This window comes from Dermochelys coriacea, chromosome 14, assembly GCF_009764565.3.
Source record: "Dermochelys coriacea isolate rDerCor1 chromosome 14, rDerCor1.pri.v4, whole genome shotgun sequence".
In the NCBI taxonomy this organism is placed as follows: domain Eukaryota; kingdom Metazoa; phylum Chordata; order Testudines; family Dermochelyidae; genus Dermochelys; species Dermochelys coriacea.
This window is the reverse complement of record NC_050081.1, coordinates 35,828,374-35,847,734: the sequence shown is the minus strand read 5'-3', so window position 1 is coordinate 35,847,734 and position 19,361 is coordinate 35,828,374. Positions and strand designations below refer to the sequence as shown.

General features: G+C 47.3%; 3 protein-coding genes across 6 annotated transcripts in view; 1 reads left to right on the top strand and 2 right to left on the bottom strand.

The window, feature by feature from the left end:
* The window catches only part of LOC119842642 (zinc finger protein 239-like), a 1,225,455-nt gene that overhangs the window by 74,095 nt on the left and 1,131,999 nt on the right, over positions 1 to 19,361 (bottom strand). The gene's annotated exons all lie outside the window — the stretch shown is intronic.
* LOC119843367 (zinc finger protein 664-like) overlaps positions 1 to 19,361 on the bottom strand; it is a 1,158,238-nt gene that overhangs the window by 155,744 nt on the left and 983,133 nt on the right. The gene's annotated exons all lie outside the window — the stretch shown is intronic.
* On the top strand, positions 2,209 to 10,189 carry LOC119843323 (zinc finger protein RFP-like). The gene is made up of 7 exons (XM_038372542.2): positions 2,209 to 2,685; positions 3,732 to 3,827; positions 4,624 to 4,854; positions 5,267 to 5,289; positions 5,732 to 5,847; positions 7,057 to 7,089; positions 8,085 to 10,189. Exons 1-7 carry the CDS (start codon positions 2,263 to 2,265, stop codon positions 8,600 to 8,602), a joined length of 1,440 nt encoding a protein of 479 aa, XP_038228470.1. The 5' UTR covers positions 2,209 to 2,262; the 3' UTR covers positions 8,603 to 10,189.

Below are 19,361 nucleotides of genomic sequence, written 5' to 3'. Positions count from 1 at the left end.
AGGTGCCACAAGTACTCCTTTTCTTTTTAGATTCTTCTCCACACCCATTCTTTTTTAATTACAGTGATTTCTCTTATTCTGGAGGAAAATTGTAGGAGTCAGTACATCAGACAGGAGATATTCTGGTGGGGGGAGGGCAGGAACTGAAGGTTGTTTGGTCACATCCTTGGATTTTAATTTTTTTGGACAGGACCTAGAGCAGGTATCTTTAAAATGTCACAAGATGAATGACCACTTGCCAGAATAATCCTTTCTTACTTTATCTTTGCCTTTCCCTCTCCCTTTGCCATCATATTTTAGTGTTTGAGCAGTGGGAAAATTATGAATAACGTTCTGCATGAACCTGGCTGGACCCCAGTGTGAGAGTCACAGGGTGAGAGGCAGAGACGGAAATGGGGAAGGAAGTCACTGCCTGACCCTTGCGATGATGGGAGATACAGTCAGGAGGGGGAGAGAGCGTATAACGGGAGGTGAGAACTGTTAACTCACTGCCCTGAAGGCAGAAAGAGACAGGAAATCTCCTATGAACGTTGGGTGAAGGTCTATGAATGACACTCCAAGGGGAGTGATGGGTGGGAGGGGTAGGGGTCATTCCCTATTCATAAGAGGACAAGGCACTACAGAGTTAAGGAGGAATCTTGGGACATCAACAGGCTTGGCCAGCCCTGAAGTCTGGCCAACCCCATCACTGATTTGAGGATCATGATATCCCATCTGGTGACCCCCTCTCCATCTACGGCACCAGCTTGAGTGGGAATGAGGGAGACACTCCCTGTCCTCTGGCTACCATTCAACATGAGTGCCCGGATTTCCTATGCTTGGAACATTTGTTGGGGTGACAGGATCCCGGCATCTCCCACGGATTCTCTGCACTTTTCTAACAACTCTGAAATGTTGCACTGATGCTGGAGGGACCAGGAGACACAATTTGCTGGGCTGGGTGCTGGGTTGGGAGAGACGTTCTATCTGATTTCTTGCTTTGAAATAATAAAGTAGAATTTAGTTTCTCAAACTCCCAGAGCCCCTTGTCTTGAATAACCGAATAAAAAAGGCCTTGAAAGCCAACTGGGAAATCTCATTGAGGGGGGATTTCCCCTGCCTTGAGGACTGCAGATTCCCGAGCTGCCAGCTCTGTGGGGTTGCAGATCTTTCTGTGAGTCTGTGTGGGGGAAAATCCTTGTCTACAGGGGTAATCTGCCCCCGGCTGTCATTTCATTATGTGATATTGCTCCAGCCCCTCTACACTTCCCTCCAGGATGGGTTGGAGGCAGAACGTGGCAGGAGTGTGGAGATTCAAGATCCCTATTGAAAATCTGGGTTTAGTATATGGGGAAGGACAGAGGTGTCGACTTCCTGAGTTTCCGGAGCGGGAGGGGGCTCGATCCCTGCTTCACCCCAGGCCCTGCCCCCACTCCACCCCTTCCTCCAAGCCCCTCCCCTGCCTCTTCTTGCCCCCTCCACCCCAGCGCCTCCTGCGTGCCCCTGAACAGCTGATCACTAGCAGGCCGGAAGCGCTTGGGAGGGGAGCTGATTGGCAGGGCTGCTGAGCACCCACTTTTTTTTTCCCCACGTGCTCCAGGCCTGGAGCACCCACGGGGTCAGCGCCTATGGGGAAGGGGCTCTACACCTCCACCTGCAGTACATGATGCTCCGAGAGGTGAGACATGGGCCCTGTTTCAGAGGAGCTCAAGGGAGCCTGTAACATGAGCCCCGCCGCTCAGGGCTGAAGCCCTTGGGCTTTGGCTTCGGCCCTGGGCACTGTAGAGCTCAGGCTTCAGCCCCGGATCCCAGCAAGCCTCGGCCAGCCCTGGTGACCCCAATCAAAGGGGGCCGCGACCCATTTTGGGGTCCTGACCCACAGTTCTGAGAACTGCTACCTTAGTTAAAACAGCAGCAAAGACACTTTTAACTGGGGTTAACCGCTCAAATTCAACCCCAGGTTCCCCTACGGGCTTTCACGCCAGCTGCTGAAGAGAGTTAAAAGCTGAGTTGCCTTCTCTTCACTGCTATTTTAACCCAAATTAAGAATAGCCTTTTGGGATTTTCTGCCAGGAAAACAGCTTGCCAAAGGACTTTGCTTTCTCCTGAGGCCAAGGAAAGGCAGCAAGGCTGACAAATCAGTTTTGTTGGGAGCACCCTTGCCTCCCCCACAAAAATTTGAGCAATATGTTACAGGAATGGCAACGCCCTGTCGTTAACAAAGGGCTCAGTCCTTTTCTGGGAAGAAGGAAATGAAACAAATTCTCTCTGGCACTCGGAGTCATGGCTGCTGCCGATCCAGCAAAAGCTTTTGAGGATGAAGCTTCTTGTCCCATCTGCCTGGAATATTTTAATGATCCAGTGACGCTGGACTGTGGGCACAATTTCTGCCAAGCCTGCATCATCCAGTGCTGGGGGGGATCAGATACAGACTTCTTCTGCCCCTGCTGCATGGAGATCTTTCCCCAGGGGAACTTCCGAGCCAACAGGCAGCTGGGGACTCTCATAGACCTAATCATCGGACAGCTGAAGGATGAGCAACAACAGGCCAAGCTGGGAGAGGAGAGGATGTGTTGGAAACACCAGGAGGCTCTGAGACTGTTCTGCGAGGAGGATCAAACCCCCATCTGCCTGGTGTGTGACAGATCCAGGGAACACAGAGCTCACACTATAGTTCCCATTCAAGAGGCTGCCCAGGAGTACAAGGTGAGATGGAATCTGTCTAGTGTGGATCACTTGATGATTCCCTGTTCTGTTCATTCCCTCTGGGGCACCTGGCACTGGCCTCTGGCAGAAGACAGGACACTGGGCTAGATGGACCTTTGGTCTGACCCAGTTTGGCCGTTCTTTTGTGACCGATTATAGCTGTATGCGGTGGTGGTGTAGCTGCGTTGGTCCTAGAATAATAGAGAGCTGAAGGGGTAAGGTGATATCTTTTATTGGACCAACTCTTGCTGGCGAGAGACAAGCTTCCAAGATGACGCAGACCTCTTCTTCAGAAGCTTGAAAACTTGTCTCTCTTGCCAGCAGTGGTTCTCAACCAGGGGTACGCAGAGGTCTTCCAGGGGGTACAGCAACTCATCTAGATATTTGTCTAGTTTTACAACAGGCTACATAAAAAGCACTAGCGAAGTCAGGCAAACTAAAATTTCAGACAGAGAAGGACTTGTTTATCCTGCTCTATAGATGATACACTGAAATATAAGTACAATATTTATTTTCCAATTGATTTATTTTATCATTATATGGTGAAAATGAGATAGTCAGCAATTTTTCAGTAGTAGTGGCTCTGACACTTTTGTATTTTTATGTCTGATTTTGTGAGCAACTCATTTTTAAGTGAGGTGAAACTTGGGGGTACACCAGACAAATCAGCCTCCTGAAAGGAGTACGGTAGTCTGGACAAGTTGAGAGACACTGCAACAAAAGATATTACCTCACCCACCTTGTCTCTCAGATTATAGCTGGGAAGTTAAAAGTTGTCTGCTATAAGGAGGAATGGAGGGTGTGTGTGTCATTTTGGTTCCCTGTGTTGTGGAATTCAGAACTAGGATGGAGTGATGGGATGGTCATATCCCAAGTGTTTGTTACTGGAAATGAGAACATCCCCAAAGGGCAACTGAAGTTTCATCCCCCAAACCAGACCACAGAGCTACTGGTCTGGGTCATGTTTTCCAGTTGTTCTCACTAAGTGTCTTTAAACAGGAAGGAGGGGAGGAGCCCCATAAACTTCTGTTCTCCAATTCTTTCAGGAGCAGATCTGGAGGCGGCTGGATGTTTTGGAGAAAGGGAAAGAAGAGATTCTAGCTCTCATAGCGTGTGAGGAAGAGCAAAGCCAGGAACTGCTGGTAACTGCCGCTGGTATCCTGTAGCCAGCAAATTCACACAGGGAAGATCCCATGTGAGAAGATGAAGGATGATTCAGTGGTTAGGATGCTAAGCCTGAAATGCAGGAGAGCGGGGTTCATTGATCTGCTCTGCCCCAACTCCCTGGGTGGTTTTGGACAAGTCATTGGTCGCTCTGTGCCTCAGTTTACCCATCTGTAGCCTGGGGAGAATAGAACTTCCCTGTTCTGGGAGGGGAGTGGCATCTAGTGGATAGAGCAGGAGAAGTCTGGGAGTCAGGACTCCTGGGTTCATTTTTAGCTGCAGAGGGGAACAGTGTTTTGCGGCTAGAAAGCATGTGAGCTGGGAGTCAGGACTCCTGGGTTCCATCCTTACAGGAGTATTGTGAACATAAATACAATAAAGACTGTGTGTTCTTCAAATACTACAGCGATGGAAACCGTACAAGTAACTTGTGACATTGAAGCACTAAGAATGTGTTGCCTATAGATATTAAATATTTCCTCTTCGTAAAGCAAAGATCATCTTTTGCTTTAAAGGAACTGCAACTGATCCAGGAAATGGAGAAGGAGGGCAAAGGGTTTTCTTTAAATATCTGAATCATATTCATTAAACAGTGACTGGTTATTTCAGTTTTCAGAGGCCCAGTTTGAGACAAAGGAACATAAACCCCATTTTTCTTCCTTGAAAGTTACTTTTACAATTACCCTGAAGAACACTTCAGACATTGGACAGTTTGCATGACTCTCTCTCTCTCTCTCTCTCTCTCTGTGCCCGGTCTTTCCCTGTCCATCACAGAGACAAATAGAAATTGACAGGGAGACAATGGAGTATCAATTTGAGAAACTGCACACATTCCTGCAAGAACAAGAGCGCCTCTTGCTGGCCTGGCTGGCTGAACTGGAGAAAGAGATCGCCGCCAGAAAGGATGAAAATGTCCGCCGACTCACCAAGGAGGTTTCCCATCTCAACACCCTGATCAGGCAGATGGAGGAGAAGTGCGAGCAGCCTGCGAGTGAATTCATGCAGGTGAGACTGTGCGAGAGATACCCCAGGCTCCGGCACAAGGAATGGAGGGCTCCCGAAGCCACTGTCGCAGGGCCCCGGGCATCACTGATCCCAACAGCACTCTGCATCTGCGCAGCCCAAAAGGGAAATGATTTGGTTCTTTGAGGGCAGAAAAATCTTCCTTTGTCCTGAAATGGAGTGGAAGAAAATTCCCCCCAAGGCCAAACCCCAAACTCTGGTCTCCACCAGAGAGCCACTGATGGGAACTGAGAGATGAAGTCCTGCAGGGAGCTGCCTTCAGGGAGTATGGATCCAGAATGCAGAGAACTGGGCATCAGACTGATTGTGATGCAGAGCGAGTCCCCTCCAGAGCGGGGGCGTGGGTACCCAGCATATGGCACTGAGCTTCTGTTTCTCTCTTTCTCCCCTCTAGGATGTCAGAAGCACTTTGAGCAGGTAGGCGGCTCCTTCTCACTCTCCATCATGCTTCCCAATGGTGGGAAGGGGCTCAGGCACCAGGAGAGGGACATGTAGGAGTGGGTGGGTGAGATTCTGTGGCCTGCGTTGTGCAGGAGGTCGGACTAGATGATCAGAATGGTCCCTTCTGACCTGAGTATCTATGAATCTATGTGTCCTCAGGGCCCGGCAGGGAGAGCATGGGACGGTCTCCCCGTGCAGCTACTCATCTTCCCTCCATCCCCAACGTCCTGGGGCTGCTGCCATTTCCCCAGAGTCCAGACCGGCCCAAACCTTAGGGTCAGGTGACTCTGAGAACTCAGCTCCAGTCCCATCTGTTCTCCCTGGTGCCTACACTGGGCCATCAGCTGGTAACACTCGTGTGTGTGTGTGTGTGTGTGTGTGTGTGTGTGTGTGTGTGTCTATCTCTCTCTCTCTCTAGATGCGAGATGGGGACATTCCAGGCTCCAGCGCCTGCTTCTCCTGAACCGAAATGGAGACTCTGGTTGTTTTCTCAAAATTTCGCTTTCCTCCAGGATGCGCTGAGGAAGCTGAAAGGTAACAGAGAGATTGAGAAGTTCAGGAGGCATGAGAGTGTTTACACAGGGGCTGGTCTAATTTGGATTTCACTGATGCTGGTTTCACATCATCCTAATTCTAGTGACTCCAGTGGGGTTAGTCTTGATTAATACCCGGGGGAAAATCAGCCCTAGGGTCACTTTCTTAGGTTGGGTGAGAGTGAAAGAGCTAACCACCTTAAATATGTGTAGCCTTTTATTTTACTTACAGTGAATTTAGTAACGTGGGATTACACCATTGTAGGTTTGGCTCTGGTGGTTACAGTGTCAAGCTTAACAGAGTGAAAGTCACCTCCGCTACTTGCTTCAGATTTAGAGTCTCTAGGAACACGTAATGACCCAGGGCAGTGACCACACAGACATTCACAAGTACAAGGACTAGTCTGTTTTACAAGTTTTATTAAAGTTATCATTAAAGTTATGAGTACCCAGGCATATAGAAATTCCATACAGACCTATGCACAAGTTACAAACATAGTTATATTCACATCCTCCGAGATAGTGTTAGGGTCTGATGGGTCTCTCTTGGATTGATCATCAGTGGAGGGATGGCTCCTGCTGGAGTTTCCCAGAGGGAGCTCAATTTTCCTAATGTAGGCACCCCCTTTTTATAACATGATTCTTTCTATACCTCATTAGCATTTCTGCATATCATGCACTCTGCGGTTAGAAAAATGTGACTACCACGTATCTTGTAAGCAAAAAATTACTTTTACTGTTAATTTTTTACAATATCACTCATTGGTACATCTTTTCCTGTAATCTTAGTGAATCGGGTTATTCTTTGGTCACTTATATCAGCATTCCTTAACTCCATGGCCTAGTATGGTTAAGCTAAAGTCTTACAGGCCTGAGCCAGTAGGCCTTGTGTTTCAGCCCTACTTACTTAGATAAAACATAATTATCCCTTCTAACTACTAATCAATCTATTTTATACTTCTATAATCCTACAATTTAACTCTAATGTACAATGATATATACAACATTAGTTATACCATCACACAATAAATGAACAATAAACTAAAATCATTGGCTACATGCTGTTTCTTAACTAGCCCATATAAAATTCTACGTCACTACAAAGATCTGACTGTGGGTTTTCTGACCAGCCCCTCATCCCCTCTTGTGACTAAGTCCATGATAGTCATCAACAAAATCTGATTTCCTCTCTGTGCTCTTCTTCCTTTAGTGAATCTGTTGCCTGAACCGAAACCGGACAGAGGTACATTTCTAAGGGGTCGTTGGGAGACTGGCATTATTGATGGGACTGTTTCCTGATGTGAGGAGAACATGTTTGGTTAGGGACAACAGAAGCAGCAGGAATCACACTAATTGCTGGAGTCAGGGCTACAGAAAGGACCTCACACTGCCAGAGCCTCTAGGAAGCTCTGTCTTTGGAGATTTTTAAGAGCAGGTTGGACAAACACCTGTCAGGGATGGTCGAGATAAGGCTTGGTCCTGCCTTGAGTGCAGGGGACTGGAGTAGAAGAACTGTTGAAGTCCTTTCCAGTCCTACTGTTCTGTGATTCTATGCAATGCCCACTGCAGGGAGTTATTACTAGGTACTACCGTATTGTCATCGCCTGTGATTTTAATCTCAAGTCTCATGACGTTGGTGTTTGTTTTTTTGTTTTCTTTCTTTCTTTCTTTTTTTTTTAAAGACCCAGCTCTTGGACTCAAGTGATTATGGGAAAATCTCACTTTCATTTACTGTTTTTTAAAAAATGTCTAGCCCTTGTGGCTGCAGAGAACACCCCCTCCCCCTCAAAAATATGACCACTGGGCATCTTAAAGTCTCAGAAAGAAGGAGAAAGATAGCAAAAACCCAATGATTATTTTAAAAGAAAATCCATTTGATTGGGATGGGGCTGATTCGTAATGTCTACATGCTTGGGTTTGGTGATGCTTCCAGACAGGCAGGACCCACCTTACAACTGACTCAGTCACTGTTTAACAATCAGATCGGACGGGAGACGACATTTTATCTGTGATTTGAAAGACGGAAGTTGACCAGAGCAGAAAAATGTCTGAGGAGGGGAATTAAAAATAGGCTTGGAGAAGAGCTGTAGCAAATCACTGCAAGTGGCCACAAGTTGGCAGCAGAACATAAGGGATGAGCCACAGGCCATTGCTGTGCTGTATGTTGAAGCAAACCTTGCCCCAGGGCTGAGCTCTGCCTCTAACACGGATTTTTTCATTCTCTCTCTCTCTGTGCAGCTGATGTGACACTGGATCCAGACACGGCAAATCCTTGGCTCGCCGTGTCCGCAGATGGCAAAAGCGTGCACTGGGGAGTTGCCCGGCGGGATCTGCCCGACCATCCCGAGAGATTTGATCCTGCTCCCTGCGTGCTGGCCTCTGAGGGCTTTGACTCTGGAAGGCATTCCTGGGAGGTGGAAGTTGGAGAAGGGGCAGTCTGGGTTGTGGGAGTAGCCCTGGAGCCTGTTAAGAGGAAAGGAGCGAGCAGGTTTACACCGGAGCAGAAGATCTGGGCTGTGCGGAAATATTGGGAAAAGCATTGGGCACTCACCTACCCTGAAACTCCTTTGTATCTACATGGGGTCCCTAGGAGGATCCGGATTTATGTGGACTATGAAGGGGGTTTGGTGGCATTTTATGATGCTGGCAACGAGGCCCCAATCTTCACTTTTCCCCCAGCCCCTTTTGTTGGGGAGAAAATCTTTCCTTTCTTTGAGCTGCTGAGTACAGGCTCCCAGATCAAACTGTGCCCCTGAGACACAGGATAAATCATCCCTGATTGACCTTGGTCCTACATACATTAGTAATAGTACTTTTCCACAGAAGCAACAAGGACTCAGGTGGCACCTTAAAGACTAACAGATTTATTTGGACATAAGCTTTGATGGGCTAGAACCCACTTCATCAGATGCATGGAGTGAAAATTACAGATGCAGGCATTAATATACTGACACATGAAGAGAAGGGAGTTACCTCACAAGTGGAGAACCAGTGTTGACAGGGCCAATTCAATCAGGGTTCAATTCGATTCCATAGAAGCAATCAGTGTGGTTGCCTCAGGGATGGTTTTATTGCCAGCAGGGGAGAAGATGGTCCTCAGAATGATAAATAAGAAGCTGGTAAAGTAAACAATCAGTTAGGATATGCTCCACACTATGAAAGAAGTTTGGAGGAGGCCTGGCATGCAGATCACAGGGGGAGATTTAAAGATGAATATCTACACGTTCACAGTATGTTAGCACCTAGAGGTCCCAACTAAAATCACGGCCCCATTGTGCCAGGCGCTGCATAGACACACAGCGAGAGACAGTCCCTGCCCCAGTTGAGATCAGGGATCCATTGTACAGAGTATGAAACAGTCTATGCCAGTGGTTTTCAAACTTTTGTACTGGTGACCCGTTTCACACAGCAAGCCCCACATAATATATTTAACACCATTATAAATGCCTGAGGCAAAGCAGGGTTTGGAGTGGATGCTGACAGCTTGTGATCCCCCCATGTAATAACCTCATGACCCCCTGAGGGGTCCCAACCCCCAGTTTGAGAACCCCTGGTCTATGCCATGAAGAGTCTGCAATCAACAACATAAAGAGTGGGGGAAAGACCATTTGATAGGTGGGGCACCATCTTCTATCTTAGATACTTATCAGGAACCCCCATTATCTCATTGCAAAGGAGCTACACTGATTTACACCAGTTGGGGACCAGCCCTTTAATTTCTATCTGTGGTACTTATGGGGACCCCCTTACAATACTACCTGAGCATGTCACAACATTTAATGCATTTATCCTCAGAGAACCCGTCCTTCAGAGAAGTGAAAATATCCCCATTTTACTGAGGTGGAACTGAGGCAGACCTATACTTGACTACACAGGGACATTGACTGGCAGGACAACACCAGCGTGGATGCTTTATTCCTGAATAAAAGTGATTTTATTTTGATTCCCCAAACAATTATACCTCTGTGGTCCTGTCAGTCCATTTCACCATCCTGACAAGCCCTGAGTCCCTTGCCCAAGGTCAGTCAGACACAGTCTATGAGAGAGCAGAGAACTGATCCCAGGTCTCCCTAGACGAATGCCCTGACCATCGGTGCATCCCATCTCTCCTAGCAATTAAGTGATTTTTCTAATATACATAGAGGGGAATCTGGAGCAGGGCTAAGCCCTGAACCCAGATGCACTGCCTTGACTACAGAATCATCCTCTCTCTTGCTATATTTTTCTTTTTCCTATAACTAAGCTTCCCTTTCGCATTCTACTCTTAAATTTACATCTTGCTAAATAGAAGCAGATGGAGGCATTTCCCTACAAATTTATTACCTAATAAACATTTCATTGGCATAGAATTTTTGAATGTTTTGTGGCTATTTATTTGGGAGGAAAGGAAGAGCAAAGCATCATTTGGTCTTATATAAATAAAGTTCAGACGGTAGAACACAGTACAGGAGTAACTGCCAGTGCAGGTGGGAGGGCATACTGCACTCTGTAGCAAAGCTGCTCAGACCCATAATCCTCCAGCAACCCCTGCTTCCTAAGACCCTCACCTTTGCTGATAAGGATTCACAGATGGTGCTTTAGGGACCTCCTCCCTCCTCCCCCTTGCTAGCCTGATCCAAGATCTCATCAAGCTCCATCTTCTGCACACACAAGCACAAAGCACAGAAACCCTCTGTTAGGGGAGCAAGGGTAGAACTTCAGCATTGCCCCTGCTTTCCCCTTTCTAGGCATAAGGCACACCTACTGAGAGCAGCAATCCTTCATCCTCACATAATCACAGATAGGCAGAGCCGAGCCCTTTTATACTCCTCTGGGCTGGAACCCCCCCATTCTACTGCGATAGGATGCACAAGAATCCCTTTTGTCCTGTAGAAATAGGGAATTTTGATTCCCATCTTTGGGCCAGAAAGGCTGGGAGTATTTCTTGGGTTTCTGTCACAGTGAGTTGAATTGACAGAAAATTAAAATGTATTTCTTTGCTCTACACGCTGATCCTAATTCAAGGACTTCTCAAAAGCAAGCACCGGAAGGCTTTTCTTTTTGATTTAATGTTTAAAACAAATTGTCCTTATCTGAGGGGCAGAGACATGTTTGCTAAGTTTATCATTTATAGAGTCAGCCACGAGCCTGAGAGAGTACCGTGTCCTATATTGAGTACGCTCACATCATCATCTAGTATTCTTAAACAGGACATTAGTAGAAAAGACTATTTAATACAAGGAATAACAAAGATAACCACTTGTAACAAGCCAAATGTAGAAAATTTCAGTCTCATTTCTTCAGCTTCTTCTATCCTCACCTCCCAGGGGATAAACAAACAAAGCTACATAGCCCCCCCAAAAGACCTTTACAAGAAAATACAGAATTTAATGGAATAATATTTGTTTTATTAAATTTTCTTTCAAGTTGTTCCTACTTTTAAAGCCACTAATTTCTGTACAAGTTTGCAGAGCATTTTTTTTTTTTTGAAGAAAGACAGGTAGCTTTTAAAGAGGCCTTTGAGTCGGAGTACTTAAAAGTAATTTATCTCTAATCTATAGAAAAGAGAAACTTTACTTAAATCTGGTATATTTAGTAACAACCTTAGTACCTTCAGACACAGCACGCTTTGCTGGACAGTGATAAGGACAAAACTATCTGAATCTCCCTGGAGCAAATAGTTAAAAGCTTGTTGTACAGAGCCAAGCACCACACTGCTACAACTATGCATTCAAATAGGTTAATCACAGAAAAGTTCCCGAAGCTCACAGCTCTAGAAGAAATACTAGTATTAGAATGATCCTACTTCAAGACCTCATACATGTAAATAAACCAAGAGTCTTTCTAAGTCCTCTGCTTTTTGTCATCTTTCTTTCCTCTAATCGTCAACAACCCTCTTCAAACCCTTTTTAGAAAACAAACACGCACTCACAACCCCTTTCCTAACTAAACATGAGGCAAACCACATTTCCGCCTTATATTGCCTATAGTCGGACCTGAGTGAAGACCTAGATAACCTGTTACCCCCCCCCGCTACCACTGACCCCAACCTCATTCAAGTCAACTCAGAACAACCCCCCTTTGCTACGGCGATATGCAAATTAACGATTCCAACATTCCACTTTTCATTGGCTCACTTGGGAAACCAATCAAACAGCGCGAATGTTTGAAAGAACAGAGAAAACATGGAGAAGTGACTTTGCTCCCACTATTAATTAAAAGCTATTGCTTAGATTGTGAACTCCCAGGAGTAAGGATGGTGTATTCCTACAGCGCCTAGCACAGTAGAGCTTCATTCCTGAGTGGGGTTTGTTTAATACCGCAATATTTGTTCAAATAATCCTTCAATTTAATCCTTTATCCATTCATAAGGTGTCCATACTATAGACCAGGAGCTCTCAACCTTTCCAGACTACTGTCTCCCTTTCAGGAGTCTGGTTTGTCTTGTGTACCCCCAAGTTTTCACTTCACTTAAAAACTACTGGCTTACAAAATCAGACATGAAAATACAAAAGTGTCACGGCCACTAGTACTGAAAAAGTGTTGACTTTCTCGTTTTTACCATATAATTATAAAATAAATCAGTTGAAATATAAATATTATACTTACATTTCAGTGTTCAGTCTATAAAGCAGGATAAACAAGTCCTTGTCTGTCTGAAATTTTAGTTTGTCCTGACTTCGCTAGTGCTTTTTACGTAGCCTGTTATAAAATTAGGCAAATATCTAGATGAGTTGCTGTACCCCCTGGAAGATCTGCATACCCCTGATTGAGCACCACTGCTGTAGACCACTATGGGGGAGGAGGGGCATAGTGGTTGTGGACTATTTTACACAATGTCCCTCCTCCACTCCTGTTAAAATCAGAGTCCTTGTCATAATAACGCAGGGTGGGGAAGGGAAGTGCGTAGCCCAGAAAAGGACCTTTGAAGAAGGCCAAATCGCTCAAGAAGCGGGAGGAGAAGCTTAAGAGGAAGAACAAAGCAGCGAAGAAAAAAAGCCAGGAAGAAACTAAAGGACCTTGTAAAATCTGTAGCCACTTCTGTATTTCTTATGCAGTGGGAAGCATCTAGGGAAAGTCCTCAGAGTCATACTATTGATTCTCCCTAAAGAAAGAATCGGAAGGCTCTTTTAAGAGCTAACCTACAACGTTCTCAAGATGAGCTTTAGCACAGATGTCTCCAGTTTTGTTTGATTTCATTGCACGTGTATCGAGCCAAAATCCTGTGTGTGAGATCTGAACCGTGTGGAGAATGGGAAGAAGGAAGGCACGTAGGGGCTGTAGGAAATCGTGTTTTAGAAAACATTGCATTGTTTACCAAGACTAAAAACCTGTTTTGACACCAGCCTTAGGGTAATCTTGAAAGTCCTCGGGCTTTATCACGCCGTCGGCTTTCCCCAAACGGCGTATCATAAACTACATTGCTCATTGCTGCTAGCGCTTCAATGAACAGGGTTTTCTTTGCAACGCCAAGTAAGTTTCCCTGATCACCGGGGGTTGTCACTTAAACCCTTCCTTATGACACACTGCACACAATAGTTCGCATACAGAATTTGCTCTTTTGATGAACCCTGGGGGATGGTTCTGAAAAGAACCGTTTTGATTTCCCCCCCACCCCCACCCCCACCCCCACCTGAGCCGTCACCCCATAAGGAAAGTGCCCTTAATAATCTCCTCTAAGATTTGCTTCCTGCGGGTTGCCACCGTCCCCTTGATTTTGCCCGGGCTCCTGCTGACCCTCTTGGGTCGTGCAGCAGCCAGTTTGATTTCCCCGCTGGGGTCATTTGGCCCTGGGGCAACTATTCCTGTCTTCGCCAAGCTCTGCCGCCTCTTGGCCGCGGCTGTTTCCCTCTTTTCTGCTTTCCGGGCGCCGCCGCCTCCCCGCTGGAGCCTGAAAGAGCCCGAGGCGCCGCTGCCGCTGACCCGACGCAGAGCCCCTCGGCTCAGGAGATAACGGAGCACAGTCTTGATGCGGCCCTTGTTCTTCCGCACGTCGTATCCCTCGACCTCCAGCGTCTTCCTGATGGCGGCCAGAGAGGCGCCTCTGACGGCGGGGACATCAGCCGCCCGGAGAATGACCTGGCTCAGAGTCGGTTTCTTCCTTCCCTTGCGCGGGGGATTCTTCCGAGCCGGGCAGGAGGCTGCAAAAGCCGCGGGGAGAGGAAGCGAACCGGGCATGTCCCTGCGAGTCAATCCCAGCTACTGCCACCCAGACCCGCACGTGGGGCCGCCGCCCTGACACTGAGCCCAGCGGCCGCCGCTGAGGCCAGATAGAGAGCAGAGCCCGACGCAGCCGAATCAATCCCCTGCTTTATTCCTGCCCCTGCGCCTCTCCCCAGCCGGTGTTTCTTCTGCCCCACTCAAGTTGCCTGCAAAAAAGCGCCAGCCCCCATTTGCACAATCGTTTCACCCTCCCCGCTCCAGGACACTGTGCTAGTTCCCCCGCCGGCGTTGTCTGAAGTATTCATGAATTGCTGTCCGGGATAGATCACAAAACTGAGCTGTGGCCGCCCATTTGGCTCCTCAGCTCAGGAGAGAATTCGTGTTTATGGCTAATTTTAACCCACATTCCCGCAGCTGCCGCCTCTGGATTTCACTGCGACAGGCTGGGGGTGTGCGGAAGAATAAAAGAGCAAAGCAATTAGTCTGTTTCTCGGGTTTTGTTGTCGTCTAACTCGTTGTTAAATAAATCTAAGAAACACACCCAAACACTTGCAAACACACGGGGAATAACACTCCTTTCTTCCTATTGGACAAAAGAAAAACCTCGCTTCCGATTGGCTCTCATTCTTTACCAATCAGGGCAGGGGTCTTCACATTGTTTTCCTACAAGATTAGGATTGGAAGGGTCTGCTTCATATTGGGCTTTGTTGGTTGTTTCTATTGGTGGAAGAGGGTCTGGTTATGTCAGGAGTTATTTTCGATGCTTACTTCAGAAGCTGATTTTCCTGTGTACTGCGTCTCCTCGTTTACAGTTTAATAACAACCCCATGAACTCGATCCTCACACATCCCTTCTAAACTAGTTTGAAGGAAACAATTAGTGACAAATTGCTTGACTGGAGAGGTTTCTTTACCGCATTTGAAAGATGGTTATAATGGCTCCAGGAATCAAAGGGATGTAATTCCCGTTCTGGCCCAGCGTTCCCAGATAGTAAATACTTCAGAACATATTTTTAAAGGCAGGTCAGGTATTTGAAAATGGGATCCTTCAGTAGTAAAGTGGAGTTTGATTTCCTTCTTCCAGGAGTAGTGTTAGGCCTGGTCCTGGATCCTGTTCCACTAAAGTTAATTAGAGCTTTGCCCTTTACTAGCATGGGAGAAGAATCGACCTCTTGAGTCTGCAGTTACAGAGTTAGGATTGCACTGGAAGGAGGAGGAAAAGTCTAGGGAATGGAGAAAAGAAAGGAGACACCTATGCAACATCTGTCCCTACACGTTATTTAATCCTAATTTCTGGCCAATTTATAATAATTCTGCTTCAATAGATTTGGCGCCTTTTTCAAGGGTATATTTTCCCTTTAACGCTTATTTTTTCTCTCTAACATAATGGGGGACACACACAAAAGATTTACAATATTCCTATCACTGATTCTGAGATCAGAATGAAATGTGTTCATTTTTTCTAATAGTTTTTTTTTTTTGAGGGGAGAAGAAAAGGTTCGTCAGGGCTGGAACCGGAACAATCTCCCTTGCGTGTTTTCTACCATGGATGTATTTACAGGTGGTCGCTTAAAAAAGGCTTGTTTTTCCTCCAACCAGAGTCTAGGACTCCTTGTCGTCCTATCAGTGCCTGCCTTTCCTTGTGAGCCAATCAGCGCTCACTCGTGCCTTTATAAAGATCCCCTAGCGGTCTTGCTTTTGTTTTTCTTCCTTGTGTGGTAAGGAAGAGTGAATAAAGAATCGCTGTTGTGGGCTTTTTTCCTATCTCTATGGTTAGAGTAAAGCAGATGGCTTCTGATCTGTCCCTGCAGAGAGCCCAGTGGAGTAAGCAAGTTGAGAAGAAGGGTTGTACAAATGACTATTCCTATGCCCCAGAAAAGGGGAAGAAACCCCCCCATGATCGTCCTCATACTGAAGTGAAATGGCAGAGCCGAGCGTCTCCGAAATCTACTAAGATGTTGCTTCCTAAACGGCCTTTTCAGCGCCTGAGCAAGGTGGTTATTCAGAGCTCTGGGGGGAGCCGCCTGCGTGTCCAGCCTCCCACCTACTTGGCCTTGCAGGAAGCCACGGAAGCTTTTCTGGTGCAGTTGTGCGAGGATTGGAAGTTATGCGCTCTGCATGCGAAGAGAGTCACTGTCGCGTCCAGCGATGTACACCTCGTGCGATGCCTGCGCGGGGAAAGACCCTGAAGGCTGTTAATGCGGATCTATGTGACCGCAGCACCCGGGCATGAAACGACTTCAGATTGGTCTAAAAAATTGATCCTTATGTTCAAGTAGCTAATGGTTTCTGTTATATAAAACTAAGGGGGTGTAACTTTTTTTTTTAATGCGCGCCAGTGTCCCACGCTTATGTCTTTTTGTTTTGTTGAATGACTTTCGAAGCTTTTTTTTGAATCACGGACAGTGAAAACTAAGCAGCTTTTCTTTGCAGGGAGAGTGGGGGATTGATCAATTTTCTAAAGCACTGCCCTAGAGAACGACGTGAAGTCTTTCTACCTTCCCCGCCCATCTCTTTCCCTGTCTCTCCCTCTCCATAATAATTTAATATGGAGGTTGAAGGGGTTATTTTGTGCTTTGAGTAAATATTTCACAGAATGAGGAAGTGTCTAGACGCACAATTCTGTAGTAAATATTCGTAAAACGGCGCTGGAAATGCCCTTAATCCCTCTTTACACGTTTTAGGCGCAGTATGTTAAATTCTCAGTCAGTTAGGTCCTCTGCTGACGCATGATTTGATCTTCCCCAGAAGAGTGGTGCGTTCCTGCAGGGATTTCCTCATGATTTCAGTAGTACTGATGTAACATTACAGACCCTACGTGCTGTTAGAGTGCAGTTTATCGGTGTTGTGATGCTAAAAAATTGTTTCAGCATTGTGATGCGCCTATCACCCCCCGCCACTCTAAGAGGGTGATAATGTCTAAATGACAGCTTGCCTTTTCTGAAGCCCTTCAACTGAGGATCTCAAGTTTATAAGAGCTAATCAAGGGTTACAACAGCAGAGACCAAGTGCTGTTACTTCAACTGCACAGATTAAGAGAGAGAGGATAATTTGCTCAAGGCTACCCTAAAGCCGAAACTACTACCATAAATACCCGACTCTCCACAATGCTATTAATTTCCATCCCATAGAGCGGAAATTATAAAGTAAGATCCCTTCTCACCAAATTTGGCCACCTGGAAGTCATTCCTCACTGGTTTGTGTCTCCTGGACTCATTTCAACGTAAAGCGAAGTGATTGCAAAATCCTACCAAGGTGGTTTGAATTGACACAAATAAGTCATCGTCTCATGACTTTCCCTTTCATGGGCATGTAGTACTCCGAAACGGCTACATGAGTGCACCCAGTCCTCATAAATGAGAAAATGCTCTGTGTACATATTTAAATAGTGATTCGGGAATCGGATCCTGGGTCTCCCACCTCCCCTGGGAGTGCTCAAACCACCAGGCTACAGGGTCAGTTTCTCACTTGCTTAAGAACTAAGTGTTTCTCCCCTGTGGAACAGCTTCAAAAGGAGAGATTGAGGAGCTCCACACCAGACTATCCCATAGCTCAGTGGTTCGCGCCCTCCCCTTAGGGGTAGGTTCAAATGCTTTCTCCTCCCTATGGCAGAGGGGGAAATTGAGCCTATATCTCCCTCATCCTGGAGGAGTGGTTTTAAACTCTGAGCTAAAGATTATAAAGTGGGTAGCAGCAGCACCCTCCCCGGCAGGCAGATTCTGAGTGGGGCCCAATCCGGCAGGTGTCAGTGAGGTACTGCAAAGGAGTTATGGGGGGGTGTCAATCAGTGAGGCACTGCAAAGGAATTATGGGGGGTGGGGGGTCAATGCCTGTCCTCCGCTGTTCCCGGCTTGTTTGCATCAACAGGAGAACAAATAGGATGGGGATAAATGAAATTAGCGCCAGGAAAAACTCACCAGACATCTACTCGCTCCTAACCCGCAGCCCCCAGCTATCCCAGCCCTCAGCTTCCCCCTACTCCCCACAGCTCCGCCGATGTCCCTCAAACCTGACCCGCAGCCCCCTGCTAGCCCAGTTCTCAGCTCCCTCTACACCCTGCAGCTCCTGACTCGCAGCAGCCCCCTGCTAGCCCACTTCTCAGCTCTCCCCCCTCTCCAGCTCTGCTGATCCCCCTCAATCCTGACCCACAGGCCCCCACTATCCCAGCCATGGGCTTCTCACCGCCCCCCTCTCCACAGCTCTGCTGGTTCCCTCCGCTGTCCCTCCTCTGCCACACCAAATACCTGGGCTAAATCTTTTGGTGTAAGGCACTCAGTGTCCCGCTGTGCCTTACCCAACTCAGGTCAACAGCGATCAACTTGTGACCAATGGGGAGCGGGAGGGGGGGCAACTAGAAATAACAAAACCCCTATGGGCAAGTGACTGTGAGAAGCAACTCAGGGGCTTGAGGGCAATTTCAAACACTCGCCCTCCCAGCTCCCACGAGGAATCAACATGGCCAAAGGTGTCACTAATGAGCATGACCCAACCGCCTGTTCTCAGAACCAGGATCTTGCCCGGAGCGGCTCTTGCAAGCTAAGCGGGTCTGGGCAGAATTTGGAAAGGAGACACCAAGAAGGCTGCAGGTGCTTCAGGGAGCCGGATAGGGGGCTTCTCTCGCGTGTCAGAGCTTACCCCAATGCCCCAGTGTGACGCTAGGGGGCGCTGTGCTGCAGTGATCAGGGTTGGGGGGTGCGTGCCCCTGGCAGTCCCCTCCCAATGCCCCAGCACAATGCTGTGAGGCACCAGGTGCAGACTTGCACTTTAGAGATAACCAGCTCACCAGCCCCACTGTGCCATTACAGGTGTCCTGGTGCTTTCTCTCCTAGAGTGGCTCTGAACCGTGGGGTCTCGGCTAAATACGCCCTTGAATTATTCCATTCTGCCTCCCTCCTTTAAAATCCACGTGTGCCTTATTTGGACACAGGATTCACCATTCACTTCCTAGTACCCAGCTGCCCCACCCCCAGAGGTGGCTGCAATTCAGTGTTCACAGCCTTGCCGTTCTGGTAAAACCCAGGCTGTTTACTGCACTGGGTCCCTGTTTCTGAAACCCTTCGCTGCTGCTCTGTATCGCCTCTGGCCAGCGCACCACCATGTCCCCCTGTTACTATGCCTCGGGGCATCAGAAGACCATGAAGGAGGGTTGGTTCCCAAATGAATGAATAGTTCAACCAGCTTTAATTTGTATCTAATGTCTGCACCAGTATTTCATAAAATCAGAGGAATGTAGGGTAGAAGGGGCCTCGAGAAGTCACCAAGTCCAGCCCCTTGCGTTGAGGCAAGACCAAATAGACCTAGACCATCCCTGACAGGTGTTTGTCCAACCTGTTTTTAAACACTGCCAGTGATGGGGTTCCACAACCCCTCTAGG

What these genes read in the sequence shown, in the direction of transcription:
- LOC119843323 (XM_038372542.2), top strand. Translation starts at nt 2,263, where the DNA reads ATGGCTGCTGCCGATCCAGCAAAAGCTTTTGAGGATGAAGCTTCTTGT. An exon ending in TGCGCTGAGGAAGCTGAAAG is followed by an intron (nt 5,848 to 7,056) that starts GTAACAGAGAGA and finishes TTCTTCCTTTAG; the next exon opens with TGAATCTGTTGCCTGAACCG. An exon ending in TGAACCGAAACCGGACAGAG is followed by an intron (nt 7,090 to 8,084) that starts GTACATTTCTAA and finishes CTCTCTGTGCAG; the next exon opens with CTGATGTGACACTGGATCCA.